The following is a 22,531-nucleotide window of genomic DNA, read 5'->3' as shown; positions in this document are numbered from 1 at the left end:
GTTTTACGGCTCCGAAATTAGAATTTAACCCCTCAGGGCTTCAAACGGAAATTTTAAAAATAAATATCTTACCCTTTTAAGTAGTATTGGTAAAGTTAGATTCTTATTAAATATTTATTAATACACAAAATTTATCTTTAATAAGCTTCGTATGCATAAAATCTTGAAAATTGTTAATCTTTCATATTTTTCTGCTTAGTTTGGTTTTCATTATAAAATTGCCCATTCTCTTGCAGGACTTGGACTGGATCATTTCGAGACTGTGGATTTTAAGGTATGAAATCTTTTGGTCTCTATTTTTTGTGTATATTTTTATATGATAAAATAGTAACTTATGTTTGTTATTAATTTATCTTTTTCGAAGTGTGGCACTTAAGTAATCACACATTTCCACTCCTGTGACCAAAATCAATGGGTGCAGCATCTGAGATTTCATAGTTTTATGGGAGGACAAAAATAAGGTTCAGTGAGGTTACCACAGCTTTTATAGCATTTAAAATGGGCCATTATCCATTTGTTTATTTTTCAAGCTGTTTGTAAATTTTCTCAACAGTTAAATCGACTTTGACGAATCGAACATGTGTGAGAAATAAATTTGAAGTATGAAATCGATTGGCGAAACGGTTCAACAAGCAAAATTCCTGGCATAAATTTAGTATTCAATTTTTTATGCTGTAAAATTTGATGTCTTAAAAAATTTGAGGCCAAAAAAGGGATAAAATTGTATGTTTCAGAGTTAAGCTTAAAACAGCACAGCGAAATGGTAGCTCGTTGAAAACACGCATATTTCCTTGACTAAAACACATTTTGTTGCTGTCTTAGCGACGCAAATTCACTTCTACTGATATGTTAAGTGAAGTAACACTCATCAGAGACCTCTTAGAAGTAAAGTCAAGGCCACATAACCTCAAGTCTACTCTTTTTTCTTTTTTTAGGGTGAATGTGTAAAATTTTGTGAAACCTTGTGCAAATGAAATGTTTTCTTACCTCAAAATGAATCCTTTACTCCCAATAAGGGACCCACGGAGTGTGAAAATCCAATTCTAAAAAATGACTTCAGTTTGACCCACCTGAGATCCAATTCGATAAGATAAAAAGATCAGAAATAAAAAAGATAATAAATATGAATGTAAGGTTCTATATTTAAATAACAGGTCTTTGTTTTGGATCATGCTTACTGTGACTTTTCAATAAATACGCTGTATTGATGGGGTCCTAAATCTTATTTGCCTGGGGGGACCTTCAAATTCAAATTTGACAATTATTGGTCTACTTAAATTGGTCAATTCATCAACTAAATTTGCTATTTATATGTAAATAGGATACACTTATTGATAACCGTAATTGTTTCAAGTAATTATAACTCGATTACGATGTCTTCATTTCAATTAAAAATATGTTTTAATTAAAAATGGCTTGGTGTAATTGAAATATTTTTCATCTAAAAAAATCATCTTGCATACGCCTTACTCAGTGCGTTACATAGAAAATACACTTCAAAATAAAAATCAATATAATATTTAGTTTGGGAGTTAACTCTGTACAAAGCGGCATATCTTTAGCTTCAACAGGGTGGATTGTGGTGGTTGGCAACCCGGAGACAGCTTAGTTTATGGTAGTTTCTGCTCGTTTTCAGTTTTCAAAATACTCGTTGCTTTCTTTTAAAAGCACTTGTTTTTTTATGTTTTTTTTTCATTATTACTGTAAAAGACCGTTACTCTCTTACCTTCTGAAAGGGCTTGAGTAAATTTGATGGAGATTCATATTTGTAGATGTAGATGTAGATTCAGAGAGCACAGGTTCTATGGATTGTCGATTTAATTAATAGGCAAATTAGTTAAATTCGTTTAATAGGCCAATCAATATTGGCCGTGAGAGAAAAATGTTTGTATATTATATTGAGTGTGGGCTTCATTTCATTTTTGAAAGATTGGCACTAAGAAAGGACCGATTTTTGTCTGAACCGTTGCTGGTTGGGACGCAGAACGACTCAATCAACTTTTGTGTCCTAATAATTGGAGTTCTGCAATACCCCTAGGACCTGGCAGAAATTTTTCGGTACCTCTGGGAGATATGTCCATATTTTTAAGGTTGATTAGCAAGTAAAGCGTGACTTAAACTAACTGCAACATCTTCTGTTCGACTGTTTGCGTTAACTTAAAATTTAATTAATTGCAATTAATTAAATTAATTGCAAGAAACGTTTAAATACGATTCTATTATTGTATTTTCTATCTGAAAAATCAATTGCGATACAATTTTAATCTAATTTAAGTGCACACATTTTCTTTACATTTAATTACACGATTATTCGATTAATTGTGCTTGACCACAATCTCATAATCAAGCTTTGAGCAGATTAGCTCATTTTTGGAACTGTGTCAAATGGGTCCATGGATTTTCAACACCATTCTTCAATACATTAAGCACCAAGGGCACTAAGAGTTCCTCAATAAATTAACCTAAGGTCGATCTGCTGAGTAAGAGTGCCTGAAAATGAGTGCTTCCCTTAACCTTAGACCCGCCTGTGCCTCTAGAGGTACTAAGGAAAAGGAGCCTAGAATTTTCCCGCAAGTTTACTGTTGCCAGCATATCTCCCACTGAGGCTGGATTGAGGTCACAGATCTGTCTGGTACGTCCAGTGAATGGTATCTGTAGGTCTGCCTCTGCGAGTATCCGATGGTTGCCAGTGGAGCGCTACATTTACTTGTTTCCTTTGAAAATGGTTTCAGCTTCTGTTTTTGTTTTCAGTTTCTCGCCTTATTTTTCTGAGCAATTCCCAGTTACTTTTAACAATAAATAGAATTACGGATTTAAATGTCATTTCGGATAGTACTAAAAGTGTTGACAAAATCCCTAAATCCTTTAAAATTACTAAATTTATTTAAAATCCCTAAAAATCCTTTGAAATTACAGCTGAAGACCTTAAATATTTGGGCAAGAGACGCTTAAGTTTGTGTTTACTTAAAATACTAAAGACATCAAAATAAACAAAAATATTTTTGCCCTTGGACCGTCTTAGGTCTGTTTGTACCCTAAAACCTTGGTTTTCAAAGATTTTACTTTTGGTTGTTTCGAAATTATAAATTTTTTTGGGTAGTATCACATTTTCGTCAGTGTTGTAATGTTGAGCCGTGCAAATAAATAAGGAAAACTAAGTGATTAGTTTTGACAACACTTTTTGTCTGTAAAACTTCAAGCATTAACAATCTTTTGGATACCCAAGACAGCTACATCTTCAAAGAAAACCTCTTCCTTGTTAAGGTGTTGGGTGCCATATAATTTTAGTGTTTTTTGCTAATTTCTTCCAACATTTTTTTTTTGAGTGTTCGCTTCTGCCAAAAACCGCATAACTGCATATGGAGGACTTTTTCAATAGAATCGAGTTCCCGACTCTTTCTCTTTTTTTTGAAATATATTTGGTTGTGCAAGTTTCTAGTCATTAAAAAACCATCAGATCTTATTTTTGCTGTTTTTAGTACTTATTAAGTAAACAATTACTTAGCAAGTCCATCCATTTTTAATTTCAGACTGGTAATTTTAGCTTCAGATAGAAATAGATGACGCTGTGGTACGTTCCTTAGAAATCGCTTGCATTCATATTGATATTGTATTGTATAGAGAGCCTTTTTGCACTGGTGGGCTTAGGGACTCGGTTTCATTTTTTTTTTTGCATCAACGGGTTTCGGCGACAGATGAAGCTAGGCTAGTAGTAATCGCCGAAATCCGTTGTTAGAAAAGGTGAACGACTGGGTCCATAAAATTCCAGCGCATTTGGCTCATATATTACTAAATATGTGTAGTTTTCTCTTTTCTGTAATTGTGCTTTGACGAGCTCATTGTATTTCTAATAGTAAAGGAGATGAAATGAATTACAATTTTTATTTTATCTAGGGCTCTTCCATAGTAGGACAGACTAAGTAGTTGCGTGCAACTTTGGGGGGTTATAGGGATCTAATGGATGGAAGAAAAAAAATTCTTTTCTTTCTTCTGAATATGAAAGGAATCCCACTTAATAGCTACCACAAGTTTATATTTTAACCAAAATAAAATATTCCAGTGAAAATTAACCAAAAGTATGTGAGTTGTTTTTTTTTTTTTTTTTTTTTTATTATTATAAGGTTACTTTATAACGTACTTAGTTTTTTATAACGTACTATAAAAGTTTTTTTTATAACGTAAGTCTTTTTAGCGCAATTTTAGATTGTGTTTGTAATAATAATCTTAAAATATTTTCGTCGTTTCTTACTAGTTCTTGAAGTTCATGGTGAATTTCAATTATGAATTGACGTAATGGGAATGTTTATCGTTTATTTAGTGTTAATGTCCTGAAAGAACTACGTTTCAAGGAAATTCCAATTTTATCATATAAGTGACGATTAATTCAATAAAAATATGAAAATTTTATTTCTAAAATATCATAATTTCAATTTGTTGCAAGTCTCCAAATTGACTTTGATTTCACTAACAATGATTTTTAGATATTTTTCTCAAATGCCTTATAAGTCACTCCAAAAAGCCAAAGCTTTGATTTGAATTTGATGATAGAAAGAGTGGGGAGGGGCCATTGGAAATATCTAAAACTTTCTGTTATATGATCAGACAAAAATGCTTTATACTCTTTCAAGGTCTGAAGGGGGAAAGAGCTGTACCCCGGAACCCCTTCTTCAGGCTCTGCCGCTGGTTTAGTTAAGCTGAAACTGTATTTATTTTTTGAATGCTTGATGTTGTATTTTTGTTTTGCAATACTGTGCATTCATATTTTATTTTAGATGCTATTTACTAAATTTTTATCTAATCTATTCTTTCTCTTTTTGGTCTACAATGAAGAGCATGGACAAGGTTTGTCTTACGCTTTCTTTCTATCCCTATTTTACTATCCCAATTATCCCTATTTTTCCCATTATATAAATTTGATATGGCTAATAATGTTTGGTATATGCATTTTAGTGTGTGACCTTGATTGGGATTTAGGTTGTACCATGCTTCCGCGTTTAGCGTCAAAGGTTCGCGAATAGAAAAATGTGCTTCTGATTGAAACGATCCTAAATTGCTTGAAAAACAAGACATGTCTTCAGTGGTTGTGGTAGGTGCCTTTACTGAAATGATCATTACCCAAGGATAACACTTCTTGAAATGTATTCTTAGGCAGGTAAAGGTAATTATGGAACCTACTGGCATGTTTATCTCAGAAAAGTCACAACTCATTTAGAAATGATCTTGAAACAAGGGTAAATAATCGCATCTTGGACCCGATCATGTTCCGGACATGATTTGACAATTTTGGGCTGTGGTTAAAATTTATTTTGCGTCTACATTAACCCGACTGTAAGTCATTTAAAATGCTTGTTATTTTAATCCTGGTTTACTGACAGACGTCTTTTCGCTAAGTCGAGTAGAATGCGTCTTTTGTAGCGTCTGAAAAACATATTTATGTTGTGAAAAGCATCTTGGATACGATTGCGTTCTGGGCGTGAATTTGAAAGATTCTGGCTGCGGTTAAAATTGATTTTGCGTCCACATTGGTAAAAATAACACGGCTGTAAGTTACTAAAATGCTTATTATCTCAATCCTGGTTTAGTGACTGACGTCTTTTCGCTAAGCCCAGTAGAATGCGGCTTTTGTATCGTCTGAAAAACGTATTTATCTTCTTAATTTAATGGCCATTTTAATTGCTGCTACCACTTCTTAATTTCTTTTTTTCACCGTGACGTAAAACATTTTCAGGAACAAAGTGGAAATTGATTGTTTTTATAGTAGCTTTTTCTTTTCTGAATAGTGTTTAATATTGAACTACGATGAGTCTATTTACTTTTTACTATTTCAATTATTACGATTTCATTACTATTACTATTTTAAATATTACTTTTTCAATTTGTATACTTCAACATTTCTGAAACCTGATAGTTTGAAGAACACCTACGAAAATATTTTGAATTCTCGCATTTACGGATATATTTCAGCCGTTGTTTAAGAGGATAACAAATTTGTAAATTCTTTGCATAAAATAACACTAATCAAATTCCCTTAGCTTTGTTTCGGCTTATTTCTTTCACGTTTACCGAAAAATTCCAAATTCGTAGTACTGTTTTTTACTCATTCAACCAAATTCTACCCTAAGATAAGACTTATTCATCATGAAATACGCATATAATATTACATTTTATTATTTCCTCAAAGGCTCTTTGGCCTGTCAAGAAGGGGGAAGACAAACGAATTACTTACTCAGAGAAGAAAAAAGCAAAATTAAAATAATCACTTACTCACAGAGAGAAGAGCAAAAAGGAGAAGAAACGAAAATATAATAAAATGAAAACTATAGAAAACAAAACTAAGTAGATTGAATAGACTAAATTAATTAAGTTGATTAGTAGATTAAATAGACTCCAATGAAATAATATATATATATATATATATATATATATATATATATATATATATATATATATATACATAAAAAAAGACAAAATAACTCCTAAGAAGCCAAATAATTTTTAAGATTTTTTTGAAAAACCGAATGAGTGGCGCCTTCGAGCTGATTCGGGCAACTTATTCCACACAATTTGACTCGCAATTAAAGGAGATGCTAAAGTAAGGAATACAGTTTTTGTCATTTAAATTTGAAAATTTATGCCTTGAGAATTAAATTTTCTGGATTTGGTCCACTTTAATGCCGAACCTTCAAGCCTAAATATTCATCTTGAAGTCTGTTAAATAAAATGCTTAGATTACATGTATAATAGGTTAAAAAAGACCATGGGAGTGACGCTTTTGATACTTAGATAAAGCCAAAAGAATAAAAAAAAAATCGGGAAAAACATTCCGCAGTGCCGGCAATAGTGAACAAGAGACAAAGGTAAAGAGGTAAAGAAGAGACAAACTAAAAGAACATCATAAAAGGTTTAGAGCTGGATAAGAACTTTATAGACCTTAGAACGATGAAAAAATAAAATTAGCTGAAACTTGGATATGAGGAGGGATGCTTGTCTGGGATTTATAACCTAAGCCGTAAGAAAAAGTTTGGTTCGATCCTTTTAAAGCAGTAATAAAAGAAAGGTTAAGCTCGTTAGGCTTGGTTTTACGGACGAAGGATAAGATATTGCCTACTTTTGGCCTATTTGGCCAGCTTTTGGCTGATTATACTTTTCGGCCGTTCAAATTGGGACAAAGGAAAGCAGTTCACCCCTTAATGGGATGGGAAGGGTCATTAGAAAAGCTTTAAAGGGAACTGCAAGTAGGGGGGTTAAATTAAGGAGGGGAAGTAAGTGGGAATATAGGGGGTTAAAAGTGAAGCTTTGAAAAGATTTGCTTAGAGGAAGAGCATGTGAAGCTGTGTTGGCCTCAGGTGACTTGTTATTGCAGTGAGTAGTTAGTAGTAGTAGTATTTAAAAGGCAAAAAGTGCATCGTCGAGATTTTAGGAATTTTTAAGTTGTGGCAATGGAAATGATTGCTGGATTATAATTTCATAGATGAGAACGCTTATACTGCTAGGAGAGCAAAATCTAACTTCACGACTTAACTTTTGAATATTTGCCCTTTGTAGTATAACAAGCATGACATTTTCCTTGTAATTTCAGGTTACGGTATAGTTTTTTGCTGTTTGCTTCTTTGTCTATCTTTTATACGTTCTGCATCACCTTTATTTTACCATTTTGTTTTTTGAAGAGTGGTGTGTCGAATTTAGATATTTTGCAAGTTTTGGTAGTGTTAATGGATTTTCTCAAATGATCATTTTCAAAATGATGGACCGTTGCATCTCCAACATCACGGCTCACTGCGTATCTTGAATTGTTACTATGTGAAAAAAAACGTTCTGAAGAAAGAAATTTATCCACTGCTTTAGGCACGTGCGTGCAGGGGAGGGGGTCTTGGGCCTTAAACCCACTAAACCTTTGTGGTATGTAATTTTCTTGGTTTAACGACCCCCCACTCCGCAATAGATTTATGCGCTGATGTATATCCTCTATGCAGCGCTTCCTTAGAAAATCATTCTTATAAAAAATATGCAGTGAGTCTTGATCAGTTTTGTGGTATTTTCTGATAATAACAAGGTACAACCAGCGTTTTTTCTTTCATGCCACCAACAGATGTTTTCTAAGTGTTTGAAGAAGGTAAAACTGATTATTATAGCCTGCTTCTCTAAACTGGGTGATTGAGTATTAACATTCAGAAACGGATCTAGAACAAAATCTTTGGGGGGGGGGGGCAATGTGACGAGGGTGCCAATAATTGACCAAACTGACAAATTTGTTTTAAAAAGAAGAGTGAAATACAAGGAATGAGGACACCAGAAAAAGTCTTGGGAGCGGTGTCCCCCCGCTTCCTCGATCTGCCAGTGTTAACATTGCTTCCATCCCTCTTGCCTGACCTGTGATGCCTACTAGTGTTTTAACTTCTATTCACACCTCATAACAGCGATTTTTTAAGATTTTTCTTTTAGTTTTTTCAAAATTGTTAAGCTTTTCGGGCAGCACCACATGCTGATCAGTGCGACCACACTGAACAGTGAAAATGAATAAGGAAAACTAGCTAGATCTTCAGCTATAAATAATCAGATATCAGTTGTTGAACTAAGCAATAAGCGTTGTCATCAAGTTTTTTTTTTATTTAAATTATATGAAAAACAATTCAAATAAGCTAATGATGACATAGCCGAGGACCGGTCAAAATACTGCTTCAACAGTTCAACTTAGTTCAACAGTTGATACCTGACCTGACTTAGTAGCTGCTGGTGAGCATGAATACTTTTTTTTTACAAGAACTGTTTTTACCAATACATTATCTTAAGATAGATTAAAACCACCCACCGTTGAAACAAAATGCTTCTCAAGTTCATTTGTACCATATTATCAGTCGATTTCAGGGTTGCCACACCTAGTGACTTATAAATGTTTCAATTAATTTTTTAGATAACTTCGAAGACCACACTGCCTTTCCATGACGAAAGTAAAACAGTTCAAAATAGGGATGATACCTTTTTATTGACAGTGAAATATAAAATTATTTTACTGGATATTTCGAACACATATACAGTGTTCATCATCAGCAGTAAAACTAAAAGACATGAATAAAAATAAACAGAATTTATACCTAATAAACTAATTACATATAGTTTATTGCTCTTATTTTTTTCAATGCAACAGCCGAGGCAAATCTCCTTGACCTTTTCGGTCAAAAGCCACGTAATACGTCAGTTAAATCTAATGAACTGGAACCGAAAAGGTCTAGGAGATTTGCCTCGGCTGTTGCATCGAAAAAAATAAGAGCTATAAACTATATGTAATTAGTTTATTAGGTATAAATTCTGTTTATTTTTATTCATGTCTTTTAGTTTTACTGCTGATGATGAACACTGTATATGTGTTCGAAATATCCAGTTAAATAATTTTATATTTCACTGTCAATAAAAAGGTATCATCCCTATTTTGAACTGTTTTACTTTAATTAATTTTTTTTCTTACCTCGTGATTATTTTTTGGCTAGTGAATTTTTTTATTTTTGAATTTTATTAGTGACTTGTTTTGAACACATGATAAACAAAAACAAAAAAAAACAATGAAAAGGGTGCAAAAACGATTAATTTAGAATAAAATTAATGTTGCTAGTCTAAATTTAAGCAGGCAGTTTGAGGAGAAGTATTTATTAAATTAAACCAGTCGATGTAAATGACAAAAAAAAGCTATTCCTCTACCCACAAATATTTTGGCTTGTGATACCCTGCGTGGAACTCGTATATCGTCAACTTATTTTCTACCATTACGATGATTTTCATCCCTTCCTGCGTCTCCCAGCGGGAAAACAATGCTCTTTCTCCATTAGCATCCTCTGACAGCATTATCATCAACAACAAAAACGTGTTTGTTTTGTCTTAATACCTCCTATCTTCTAAGGAAAACTGCTTTAAATTCAATCTATAAACATAGATGATTGAAAACTAAATATTTTCTAACGCTTTAAAAAAAAACCAGTCACATTTTAAATTTAGCAATATTTTGGTTCATTTAGTGATTTTTTTTTACCTCAAGATTTGGTCATTTTGTTTTGATCTGATGGCACCAGATCTGATGGCACCATATCTTCGGCTGAAAAATCAAAAGAACTAAATAATAATAATTATAATTAAATATTCAATAATATAGGTACTTGGTAATTTAATAATGAAATAATTAAAAGTTTAATTAAGATATTTTATGAAATAAAATTGAAAAGTATTTTCCCAAAAAAGCTACATGTATCCAGCCCTTAAGTTGTTACTCAGTGACTTTGCTTAATTCAATATGGATAAATTTATAATTGTCTATTTCGTAGATGGTCAAAAACTACAGAGAAGAATTTGGACTACCTAAAACCAGTATTTTCAACCGGCTTGGGCGTTTTGGATTGATATCATTTTCGGATTACATATTCCTTTTAACTGTCTTATCGAGTAAGTTGTCTCTTTGCTGATTCCATAGGTAATATTAACTATTCCTGAAAATGGGGGGGGGGGTTCTCCTTTGAGATCGGGAAATCTATTCTTGGACAACCCCTTAATAAATTGAGAATTAAAAAACGAAAATATAGAAAAAACTGTTGTAATATTGTTAATAAGAAAGTGAAACAAAAAATTTTATATTGAGAAAGAACTGAATATTTTGACTTTATGCCTAGAAAGCCTGGAACAAATATATAAAAAGACTAAACTAAATAAAATAAAACTTTAAATAAAAGGAAAAAAAAACACGAAAAATTCTAAAAACGTACATCGTGATAGTATCCAATATGACAAATGTCCATCACTGAAAATAGCAAGAAAATTAAACCAAATTAGAATAACTAGGCTGTCTGAAATAATTTAATAATTGATAATAATTATTAATATTTAATAATTAATAATTGATAATTTATTATTTATTGATAATTGATAATAATTATTTATTAATAATTGATAATAATTATTAATAATTTAATAATTTAATAATAAATTGAGTATCATTGTCCTTAAAACTCACTCTTCTGATTTTAATCCCTCTTGTCCGCTACGAAAAATGATCCCAAAATTCGTTTTTATGTTATAATTTGGTATTATTTTTCTTTTTTTTCTATTATCAAGAATTTAGTCTTTCCTTTTGTTAGGCTTATGCCGTTTTTTTTCAGTTTCTTTTATTATCAAGAGCTTTGTGCTCACTTTAGTTAGGTTTACCGTTTGTTTTTTTAACTTCTTTTCTACTATCAAGAACTGTGCATTTGCTGTTGTTAGAATTAAACTGTTTTTTGTTTTATTTTGTTTTTTTAAACTCATTTTTTCAATTTGTTTTAAACACTAATATAATAGCTATGGTAAGTACATGTAAACCGCAATGGACAGGTATTTCTTGCACTCGCTTTCAATTCAACTACAATAGGTTTTGGCAGTCTGTTTCTTTTACAAATTTGTTTTATTGATAGTCGAAAGTTTTGTATTATTTAAGACGATATCAAGGCCCCAATTTTACTAATAAGAAAAAGCAAGCATTTAGTCATATCTTTTAATTGGCACTTAACCGTATATGAGGATGTCGCTTGACACTAGAATTCCAATCTAAACTGAATTTCAATTGAAAATTTGGATTTCAATAGTGCAAAACAAGGTATAAGTACAGAAAAAAGCTTATTATCAATAAACTAAGAACACACAAAAACATTTTGGAGAAGCTAGGCAGTGGAATAATAGGAAAGTACTAGGTAAGGACTATTTTAGGGAACCAGAAAATCCAGAAATGGTACTGTGATATAACAGCGTCCCCTTCTCTCACTGCTTGCTTGCCAGGATAAAGGAAGAATGGGGAAGGAACTTTATTTTAGGGCATGCCCTTAATAAAGAGGAATTAAAAGGTATAATATCAGTAACGGGAAACATGTTACCACTTTGTAACAATACGAAGTATCTTGTAAGCGTGAAGTCAAAAATAGGTCTTCATTTTTAGGGAGGAAGCTTTAATTCATTTTTTGCCTTTTCCATAAGGAATTGAATGGTCTGAGGGAAGAAATTTTTTTGCGATGGTATACAAGGAAGAAATGGGTGGATATAATATTAAATGATAGATGTTTTGTGAGGATTAAGGTAAATTTGTAGGTACAGGTATGATACGTAGGGACGATTTTTATGTAATTTATAAACTAATTTGGATTTAAGGGTATGTCCGTGTTTTTAATTTTTATGTTGCTATATTTTTATATGAACCATGACCAGTAAAGACTTTTAGTGTTAATAAATATAATATCATATAATTCCCAAAAATGGTCAAAGATTTCTTTATATTAAAGACCGAATGACTCTCACTAAAAGTGGACCTTCGATACCCGGTTTGGTGCTCCTCTGTATCTAAAGCTGGGATACGAGCTTGCTAATTCCTGTGCCCCTTGAAATTACAATAAATAAAATAAACGACACGACTCTATCCCTCAGTATATAAGGTGGCACAGCAAGCAACACTTTTTAGTAGAAATAAATATTTAATTTCTATGAGTTCACATTTTTTGGTTATATTTAATGGTTATAAGTAATGGCTATATCTATGTAATGGTTATAGTAAGTAATGGTTCACTGGTATTCTGCGTGCATGGAGACACGTTCATGTTATGCACATTGCTTTTAGTAATTTTTCTCCGTTTTTAGATTCCTTTAAATTTTTAAGCATTTTGATTTTTATATTCCTTTAAGTTTCATGAGTAGCGAAATTAGTAAGTTGCTAACCCGACTTTAGATCCAAAGAAAACCGACACAGGTACCCAACAACCCGCTCGAAGAACACTGAGATATGAACACCTCAGATAGCAAATTGGAATAAGACCATGTAACACACAGCGAATGAAACTTGAAAAGAAGATCCAGTTTTGCCGTGAATTTTACTGCACTGGTGTTGGTCTGAAAATATCCTGATTTTGTGAATGGATATGGTGTACTTTCTGAATTGTAATTTAAAATGGACTTAGTCAATTTGATTTATATAGAGAATTATTAAATCTTGTCGATTTGTCTGAATTGAAGGGTTTTTGGTAAATTCTGGCTGGTTTGTCAGTAGAAAAACCCTTTGTTTCCCCAAATAGTTTCAATAATAGATTCCCCTTTTTTCTATGAAAACGGAAAGAGAAAATATATACTGTTGCCCACTTCATGGAAAGCTTGGACAACTGGCAAATATAGTCATATGTCTGCATTTTAAGCAAAAAGGTCTGAATAAATATCGCATTAAAACCATTGGGAGGCTGCGGATTAAATTAGTAGAGTTTTCTTTTTCTGAAGAAGTTTAGAGAACACTGTTTTAGTAATTAGCGAGTCCAAATGGTTTTACTAAGTAAAATTGTATATTAATTGCGATAATTAAACAACATATTGAAAGTAATCGATATTATCCGATCCGAATAATGGATATGACACTTTATGATGTACATGCGCTACTGTATATACCTGTATCAAAGACGTACGCATGTGGGGAGGGGGTGCCCCCCAAATCCTAACATTAAGTTGATTTATTATTGGCCCCCGTTAATAATATTTTGTGCTTGAAGCTGAAGGATTTCGCCCATAGTCTAAAGAGATTATATACAGAAGCAACTTCAACTAAATCTCAAAGAATTTAATACGTAATTTGGTAAGCATATCCTTTTTTGTTTCACCACTGGGTGATCCATTTAAAAAAAAAAAAAAAAAAAAAAAAAAAAAAAAAAAAAAAAAAAAAAAAAAAAAAAAAAAAAAACTTCATGAAGAGGTTTGTCTTTTTTGGATAAAGGGACTTAAAAATAGTGTTAGGAAGAAGAGGCAAAACGTTTTTTCTCCAGCCCTCACAAAAGAGTGTGCGCTACAGTTTTTTTTATGCCTGTGTGTCCAACAGTGTCTTTGGTTGCTTGTTTTAGTAATTTGAAAGGTAGGACTCGAAACAAAATGGGGTTAGACTATATAATAGAATTTGAAATCATTTATTTGAACCAGTCCAAATATGGGTATAACAATTGTACAGAGCCTGGAAATGAATTATGCCACGATTGTCCAGCGGAGAAGACTGCTTTGGCTTAGTCATGTCATGAGAAGGCTGAATTACCACATCATCAAGCAAGTTCTTCTAGCTACTCCTTTGCCAGATCGGCAAAGACGTCCTGTCAGTCAATTGAAAAATTGGTGAACAACTATCAAAATGATCTCGATATCATCGGTGGATTTCGAAAGTTTGGCAGAAATTCTGAGAGCTGTTGGCTCTGGTTTGCTGAAGAGCTGTTGGAAGATTAAGATAAATATGAGTCAACCATACGGAATCTTCTAGATGCTGGGTGAGGCGTCCACGTTTGACTCCGGAGCAAGTACAAGTAGTGCGAATAAATCATTGGTTTCAGAAAACTTGTTGAAGTATTTCTGATATTCAAGACAATCCGGATTATACATTTCCCGTATATTCCATGCTTAAAAATGCTAAAAAATATGAAGTAGACTAGTTCAAAGTCGAACATTCTTTAATATTTGATGATAATATTAATCGAAAAGAAGACAAGCTATCATTTATAGAAAATGTGCAGTTTTCACGAAGTTGCACGGAATTGTTTCCGTGCAACTGTTTCGAATTGTTTTAATTCTTAAAGAAAACTCAAAATGTTGGTATGTATTTCATGTTATGTTTTGTATGCATTTTATGTTATATTGTATATATGTATATGTATGTTATATTTGTATGTATTTTATGTTTTGTGACCTCTGTTTCCAAATTTCATTGTTCTCAAAGTTTCTTTTAAAAAATTATTTGAAGATTTTATGAAATAATTTTTATGAATCTCTATTTCATGAATTAATTTCTGAATTTCATTTTATATATGTTTTTATTTATTAAACGAAATATTTACAACACACAAAACAACATAGAATTCTTCTAGGCTGTCCAGAGGGACTGTCCAGTAAATATGGAAAATCAACTAAACCCTCATCCAAAATTGACTCTATTCAAATTTCACTGATCATCATATCGAATTAAAGTATGGTCACCAAATTATCTAAGCATACACCATCGAATACGAATCTGTTATTATTATCCAATTCCCCGTCGACGAAACTAAAAATTACAAAAACATAAAAATTAAAAAAAAGAGCACTGAAGTATTTTAAGATCTTTAAGTATTTTAAGATTGAGAAGTATTCGAAAAATTTAAGTAAAAATACTGCAAAAAAAAGGTATTTTATGATTTATTTCTAAGTATCGGCTACTGGAATTATTTTGATAAATAAAAGTTCAAATAGGGGTAAAATCCTTTAAAAAACAGTGATAAACTTAACAAAAAAATACTACATATTTCGGTTACATATGCTGTGTCATCTGTAGTAGTACTCCTATTGATGACGGTTTACTACTGATGTATTATTAGGGATGACGGTTCACTACTGATGTATTATTACTGATGACGGTTTACTACTGATGTATTATTACTGAAGACGGTCTACTAGTGATGTTTTACTACTGATGACGGTCACTGCATATGCGACCGAAATATCTAGTATTTATTTTCTTAAATTTATCACTGTCTTTTAAAAGGATTTTAGACCTATTTGAATTTTATTTATTGTCGTGGAAAGGCAGTGAGGTCTTCGAAATTATCTACGAAATTATTTTGATGTATTCAGGCAAGGTTATTGCGTGACTGCATTTTCGAATTTGGTATATCTTCGTGGACGGTGCTTATTTTTTCTTTAAAAGTTATTTCAGGATTTTTCAAATTATAGAAATTATTTTATATATCCCAAGTAATACTAATTTGTGGCTTTTTATTTTGGAATTTCATCATATTTTTGTGAACATTGCTTTATTATCTTCACGCAACAAAGACCTACTATTAAAATAAGTACACATTCTTATATCGATTTTTTTATAGCATCTAGAAGACACTTTGAAATTGCGTTCCGAATGTTTGATCTTAATGGAGATGGCGACGTAGATGTGGACGAGTTTCAAAAGGTTGCCAATCTTACCAGACAGCAGACAAGTGTAGGCTTAAGACACAGAGATCACTCAGTCACTGGAAATACTTTCAAGGTAAGTTTTCTGTACATTTTTAAGCCAAAGACTGTAGGAAACGTACAAGACTAAAATTTAAATTGATCATCCTAGACAATAATCTGGTTTTTTACTTAAGGCCTATTCAGAACGATATTTTTCGAATACCAAGATTCAGCAGGTGCTAGTTTGAGCCAATCAGATTTTTCATAGAATTTTGTGATTGGCCAAAAAAACATAAAAAATTCTGGTGGGCTCAAATTAGTGCTAGCTATTAGTAAAATCTCATTGTGAGTGGACTTTTAGTCAAGATGCTAAGAAGCTAGAATTCATTGGTCTCTGTCAAAAATTCTGAAAATGACACAGACAATGAAGGTGGTATCTGGTTCTCTGAATTTGGCCAAGTGGACATATACACAATCTTATGTGGAAATTAAGGAAAACCGATAATTCAGTTTTAGTGGAAAAGACTTCCGTTTGTTGTTATACAGATTTTGGTAGTAGTGGGTACCACAATAAAATAAAAAAAATAAATAAAAAAAGGTACACAATAACCACAATAAATAAAATAAATAACCACAATAAATAAAAATAAGAGCAACAATACGCAAAAAAGCAAAGTGCATATGGCACCAAAGAGCATAAGAAGATATAGCCTTTTTTTAAAGTTCTAGTTGCCTCTGGGAATCAACACATTGTTGGTGTTTGAATTTTTGCGGACAAAGGTGTTAGTTTAGCTTATTTTTTTTCATTGTTCAACGTGGCAATGATGCCATAAAAACTTTGTAATTTTGTAACAACCACTAGCATGTTGTCAGGTATGAATACACCTAAGACCTACCCAGGAATGTGGATGTTTTTTATTTTGATGTCCTTGGTACTTTAAATTCATGTTTTTTTTTCCAAATAGGGTAATTAATAGAATACCGTAATGACATTCTCATCGAAATCCCACTGGTCAGATTAGGATAAAATTAGATTTTTGAACAAGAAGTCTGAGAAGAAGGGTCATTTTCTTTAGATTTTCTTTAATAAGTTTTTACTGTCAAAACATGTAAGTTTTTAGGAGACAGATTTCCCTTGTTCTTTGAAAATTTATTTTAAGATCTAATAAATGGCGTTGTAGCTGTTTTGGGAATTTACGTAAAATAATTTTTTTTTTGTCTCTCTTCTTTTCTGTTCTCAATTTTTGTTTCACTCAGTTTACCCTTAATAGTTTTTTTTTTTTAATTTCAAAAATAACCAGCCTGCACAACATTGGCAACGTTAATCAGATTCACCATAAACTGGCATGATACAAAATTCCTTAACGTTATTCATTTACTAAGAATACAGTGCATTCATTAACATTGCGTATCATCCATACCGCAGAATTTAAATATTCCTTCAGTTGATTTATTTTTCTACGTTCGGCTCACTTATCTTTGACAAAAAATTATTCAGCCTAATAACGTCCCCTTTTCTCTTTTGTTTCTCCCTTATGAGCATAACCCTTAGTCTCTAAAATATCTCCTATAACGATTCATATTTCTAGTTTTGGCAAATTGTCAAAAATTACTGAGCTGACTTTAGTGATCTTAATTCACTTTATTCTTAGAGCTCAGTTTGAGGCTTATATTTGTGTATAAGCTGTGCATACATCATATATAAGCTGTAAATAATTGTGCAAGTTTTGCACGTGCAAAATTGTGCGAGCTTATAATATAAATTTGTCACCTCCTCTAATGTTGACACGATGAATCCAGTGGCGCAATCAGAATTGTTCTATAAGCTGTACTTACTGAGATACGGTTCAAATGAAATCAATTACGTATTTGTATGCGTGACTTTCTTTCTGCTCTTGATTACTATTTTCTCTTACTGGTTATGTTATTTTTGGTTTTTAAATTCTTGGTTTTAACTTTTGGAAGATAAAAATAATGAATTATAATCCAGCTCTTGTCTATTTAAAGTTTTTCACCGTTCCTCTTGATTATTCCGATTCCTGCTTTTCCAGACTTTTTCTCTTATCGCTTGAGTTTCATATTTCTTAATGCTGACTGTTACCTGTTGGGTTTTGTTTTAGCTGTCTCCTTCTCAACGCTTGACCGGACAAATTGTTTTATTTAATCTTATTTCTTTAATCATATCCGCACTTACGGTCGGGTAGGGAACCTGTCATTTTCTTAGCTCTCGGCTGAAGGACTCTCTTGGACACATGGAAGAAAAGTCTTTAAAAAGTGACTGATGTCATGTTTTGATCAGGCACAGCCTATTTTTGTTGTGCCTGTTCTTATTAATAAGTTTTCATTCACCTCATAATATAACTTGTCAATGTTCTGACTGGATGAAATCCAGATATACTGATTATAACTGAATAAACACAGTTATAACTGAGCATAACTGAATAAACCCAGTTATAACAGAGTATAACTGGATGAATCCAGTTATAAATCCAGCAACGATGTTATTTCCAACAGTAAGACATGCACATTTTTTTAGACCCTCAGGAGACTTTTTTGTTTTTTTTTCGCTTATTTTTTCATTTGAAAAATGTGAAATTAAAAGGGTATTTTCCATAAAATGTACATGTTACCATGCTCTTAATGAATACTGATGGCTAACCATAGACGAATCAGTTTAAGTGAATCTAAAAGCAAGACGGAAAAAGGGTGAGCAACAATTTTGTTCTTTCTGAAAATAAATACTAACGGTTAGGTAATGTAACAGCGACCTGTCTGAAAAAAAATCGATAGAAAAAAAAACATACTTTTCATCTTATTTATCCTAAATTAAATGTCATTTGTGAGAATCAACTGTCGCCCTCTAGAAAACAACAAAAACTAGTGTTCTGGTGGTAGGTAACACATCAATAAAAGTGCCAGTGAAAAGGTAGTATTTTAGCTTTACCTGTTTTTTCCCAAGCGAAGGAACTATTTTTACAAGCTGGAAACTGTTTTTCTAGTATCAAAGAACTTACCATAAAATTGATTAGAGCCAATTCTGTTAGAGCTAATGGGCTTTTCAGTCAAGACACCCTCTTGCTTTTTCTCCGTTTTGATGCGGCATATCTAAACATTATAGATATCTGCAATTTATATGTCTTGGAGTAGCTCCTTGGATTGGAGGGATTGAATAGTTCTGGTGCGTCAAGGTGTGGTCTACCAGGTTTTCAACTGAGGGTGGTAGTTTGTGGTATTTAAGACACTTTAACAATTTATTTTTTATAGTGTCCTGTGTTGGTGTTAGCGTACTACATTTGCAATGGACTTTTCTTAATTTTCTTCTTAAAAGGGAAACTATTTGACTACCGTGTTGGATTTAACTTTTCATTTGAACTTTTCCTTTTTAGGGTGTAAATACTGCTCTTTCAAAATATTTTTTCGGTAACCACGGAGACAAGAAGTTGACAATTGATAAGTTTCTCGATTTTCAAGAGCAGTTACGAAAGGAAATACTGACATTAGAGGTATGTTTGATCATTTTTTTTTCTGTTTTAGAAAAATAGAAATATCCTTCACCAATGTGTATTGCTATATTGGCGTCATAAAGATTTACCAAAAATTGAAGATTGTTATTCAAATAGGGAAGTATCTGGAAGATCCGTAATCCCTCCTTTCCACAACTTTGGATAGCATTATTCCTCTTCGACATGTCATTCTTTTATTTATTTTTTTTTTGTTACATTTGCATATATGTTTCTAATTGCGTCTTTTCTGTGAATTTGGCAACACTGCTGATCATAAATATTCCAAACATTACAAAACACTGATATGTTTCAAAGGTAATGTGTTTCAAGGTAAATATGTTTCAAGGTAATTACGAATTTTAATTTTAATTTAGATCCGTAATCCCTCCTTTCCACAACTTTGGATAACATCATTCCTCTTCGACATGTCATTCTTTTATATTTTTTTGTTACATTTGCATAAATGTTTCTAATTGCATCTTTTCTGTGAATTTGGCAACACTGCTGATCATAGATATTACCAAACATTACAAAACACTGTTTTAAAGGTAATGTGTTTCAAGGTAAATATGTTTCAAGGTAATTACGAATTTTAATTTTAATTTAGATCCGTAATCCCTCCTTTCCACAACTTTGGATAACATCATTCCTCTTCGACATGTCATTCTTTTATATTTTTTTTTGTTACATTTGCATAAATGTTTCTAATTGCGTCTTTTCTGTGAATTTGGCAACACTGCTGATCATAGATATTACCAAACATTACAAAACACTGATATGTTTCAAAGGTAATGTGTTTCAAGGTAAATAGGTTTCAAGGTAATTACGAATTTTAATGAAAAGTGAAAAATATTTATATTTTCAGGGAAGTGCTAGAATAGGTTGAAAATTAATGTTAAGAAGGCTAAGCCGCTAAGGCTAGAAATAAGTGAAGATGCAAAGGTGAGGTTAGGTAGCAAAAAGAATGATTAGGTGAATATCTTCACTTACCTTGGTAGTAATATTAGGAAAGACGTTAGGAGCAGTGAATATTTTAAACGTAGAATAATCAAGGCTCATGGCGTTTTCTTAAAGTTAAAAAAAGTTTGGAAGAAAAGGAAAATAAGTCTCCCAACCAAAATTAGAGTTTTGGAGCTACAGTGATGACAGTGGTCAAATATGGTTCTGAAGTAAGGGCACTTCGAAAAGCAGATGAAGGTTTGCTAGATGTTTTTCGGAGGAATTGCCTAAGGATTGCTGCGGGTACCCGGCTGACTAATCGTATTTCAAACAGTAGGCTGTGCGGAAAGTGTGGTTTAGTCCCGCTTCCTAGGGCTATAATGAGAAAAGGTTGAGATGGCTAGTGTACGTTCTGCATATGAAGGATGACAGATTGCCGAGTTTCGTCCTTTTCGGCCAAGTTTCTAGGGTTAAACGGAAAGTAGGTCGTCCGCGACTGGGGTGGTAGGATATCATAAAGAAAGATTTAAGGGGAACTGGAACTTTCTCGGAGGGTGTAAAGAGGGAGGCTTTGTATAGATTGGTATGGAGGGGGAGCATGCGTAGCTGTGTTGGCCTAATCTGGCATGATGCTGCGGTGAGTTCTTAGTAGTAGTAGTAGCAGTAGTTCAGAGAAGTCCCACTTATCTGCTCGTAATAACAGTGACATTTACCAAAAGATGAAGATCACAATTTAGGTAGAGGAGAATCCAAATGATCTGGAGTCCCTCCTCCCCAAAATTTCAACAAGACTACTGCCTTTCGACGTGCCATGTCGAAATTGCAACGTCTTTTATTTTTTCTTTGTAATCATATTTGGCAGATCTGCTAATTATGAAATAAAATAATGCTGAAATTTTTCAAAAAAGTCTTATTGAAAATTTGAAGAAAATTGTTTGTCTCTGTTTTGTAAAACTCTTTGGAACTGTATTTTTGATTAATCTGAACACCATTTTTTTTTTTCAAATCTGTTGGACGAATTGGGTACGTAGGGCTACGCAGCATGGGAACTTCTGTGACTGTAATACCTTTTAGATTTCGATATTTTAATGATGTCCCTTAAGTTTTTTATAATTCCAAACAACTCATCTATTTTTTTTTTGCTTATGCCCCCCTTCATGCCCCTCCCACGAATTGTCTGGTTGAAATTTGGATAGCAAAACCAAGCGACTTTTATAGTCGTCCCCTAGTTATCACTACCATTACCCTAGTATAACTGTTATCCTAGTTACGTTACCCTAGTTTAACTGTTATCATTGTTTGTTTAAATCCATAGTTGTGAAATAACTATAGAATAAAAGTAGTTATATAGAATTATAGCGCGTTGGAAAAATTGCTATTAATTTCTATAAAATTTCACATGACCTTTTTGTGGAAAACACTCAGCTAGACCGCCAGTGTCAAAGCCCCGTTAAACGTTGGTACAATTGTAACTTGTAGGTCATAGCTGTGGGCCACTTTCGATTAGAGTACACTTAAATAATTTCGAAGACCGCACTGTCTTTCCATTGTACAAGGTGTAAAAATATAACAAGGATTGTTCTGAATATAGTGAATACATCTTCTCTTCTTATATTTTGTATGACAAAAGGCAGTGTCATTATTCTACGTTAATATTTATGACGGAGACATAATTTAAGCGGTTATTATTTATGTCGAACTTATGGTAGAGCATTTGAACACAAGATATTTTGATTTTATTAATTTGTTGAAAAAACTGCTAACATTATTAGTCAACAGGTTTTTAAGAATGTAGTAGAATGGATAAAATCGTTTCCTAAATCTTTAAGGTACAATTTACTTTTAAATGCTTTGCGAGAATCACAATTCACACATAAATTACAAATAACAACATTAAAAAACTTTGTTAAGGACAAAAAACACAGAAGACTTGTCTTTACTTCAGAATTAAATAAAAAAACAAGTTTTTTTTTAACTGAAAGTAAGGAGCGACATTAAAACTTAAAACGAAAATATATTATTTCGTATATGAAAGGGGCTGTTGCCTCCTCAACGCCCCGCTATTTACGCTAAAGTTTGACTCTTTCTCTCAACTCTCGACTATGCTGAAAAAATGGCTATCACAAAATTTTGATCCGGTGACTTTGGGA

General features: G+C 32.5%; 1 protein-coding gene across 7 annotated transcripts in view; it reads left to right on the top strand.

The window, feature by feature from the left end:
• Positions 1-22,531, top strand: part of LOC136039154 (calcium uptake protein 1 homolog, mitochondrial-like) — a 110,195-nt gene that overhangs the window by 43,847 nt on the left and 43,817 nt on the right. For 5 of the 7 annotated variants that reach the window (XM_065722652.1, XM_065722651.1, XM_065722650.1 and 2 more), the window contains exons 5-9: positions 237-274; positions 4,831-4,842; positions 10,311-10,428; positions 15,873-16,033; positions 19,326-19,442. In XM_065722652.1, the coding sequence (XP_065578724.1) occupies positions 237-274; positions 4,831-4,842; positions 10,311-10,428; positions 15,873-16,033; positions 19,326-19,442 (446 nt within the window). The remainder of the gene's footprint in view (positions 1-236; positions 275-4,830; positions 4,843-10,310; positions 10,429-15,872; positions 16,034-19,325; positions 19,443-22,531) is intronic. The other 2 variants (XM_065722653.1, XM_065722655.1) reach the window with 1 other exon arrangement.

The sequence above is a fragment of the Artemia franciscana genome, chromosome 19 (assembly GCF_032884065.1).
Source record: "Artemia franciscana chromosome 19, ASM3288406v1, whole genome shotgun sequence".
NCBI lineage: Eukaryota > Metazoa > Arthropoda > Branchiopoda > Anostraca > Artemiidae > Artemia > Artemia franciscana.
This window is presented reverse-complemented; position numbering and strand designations above follow the sequence as displayed.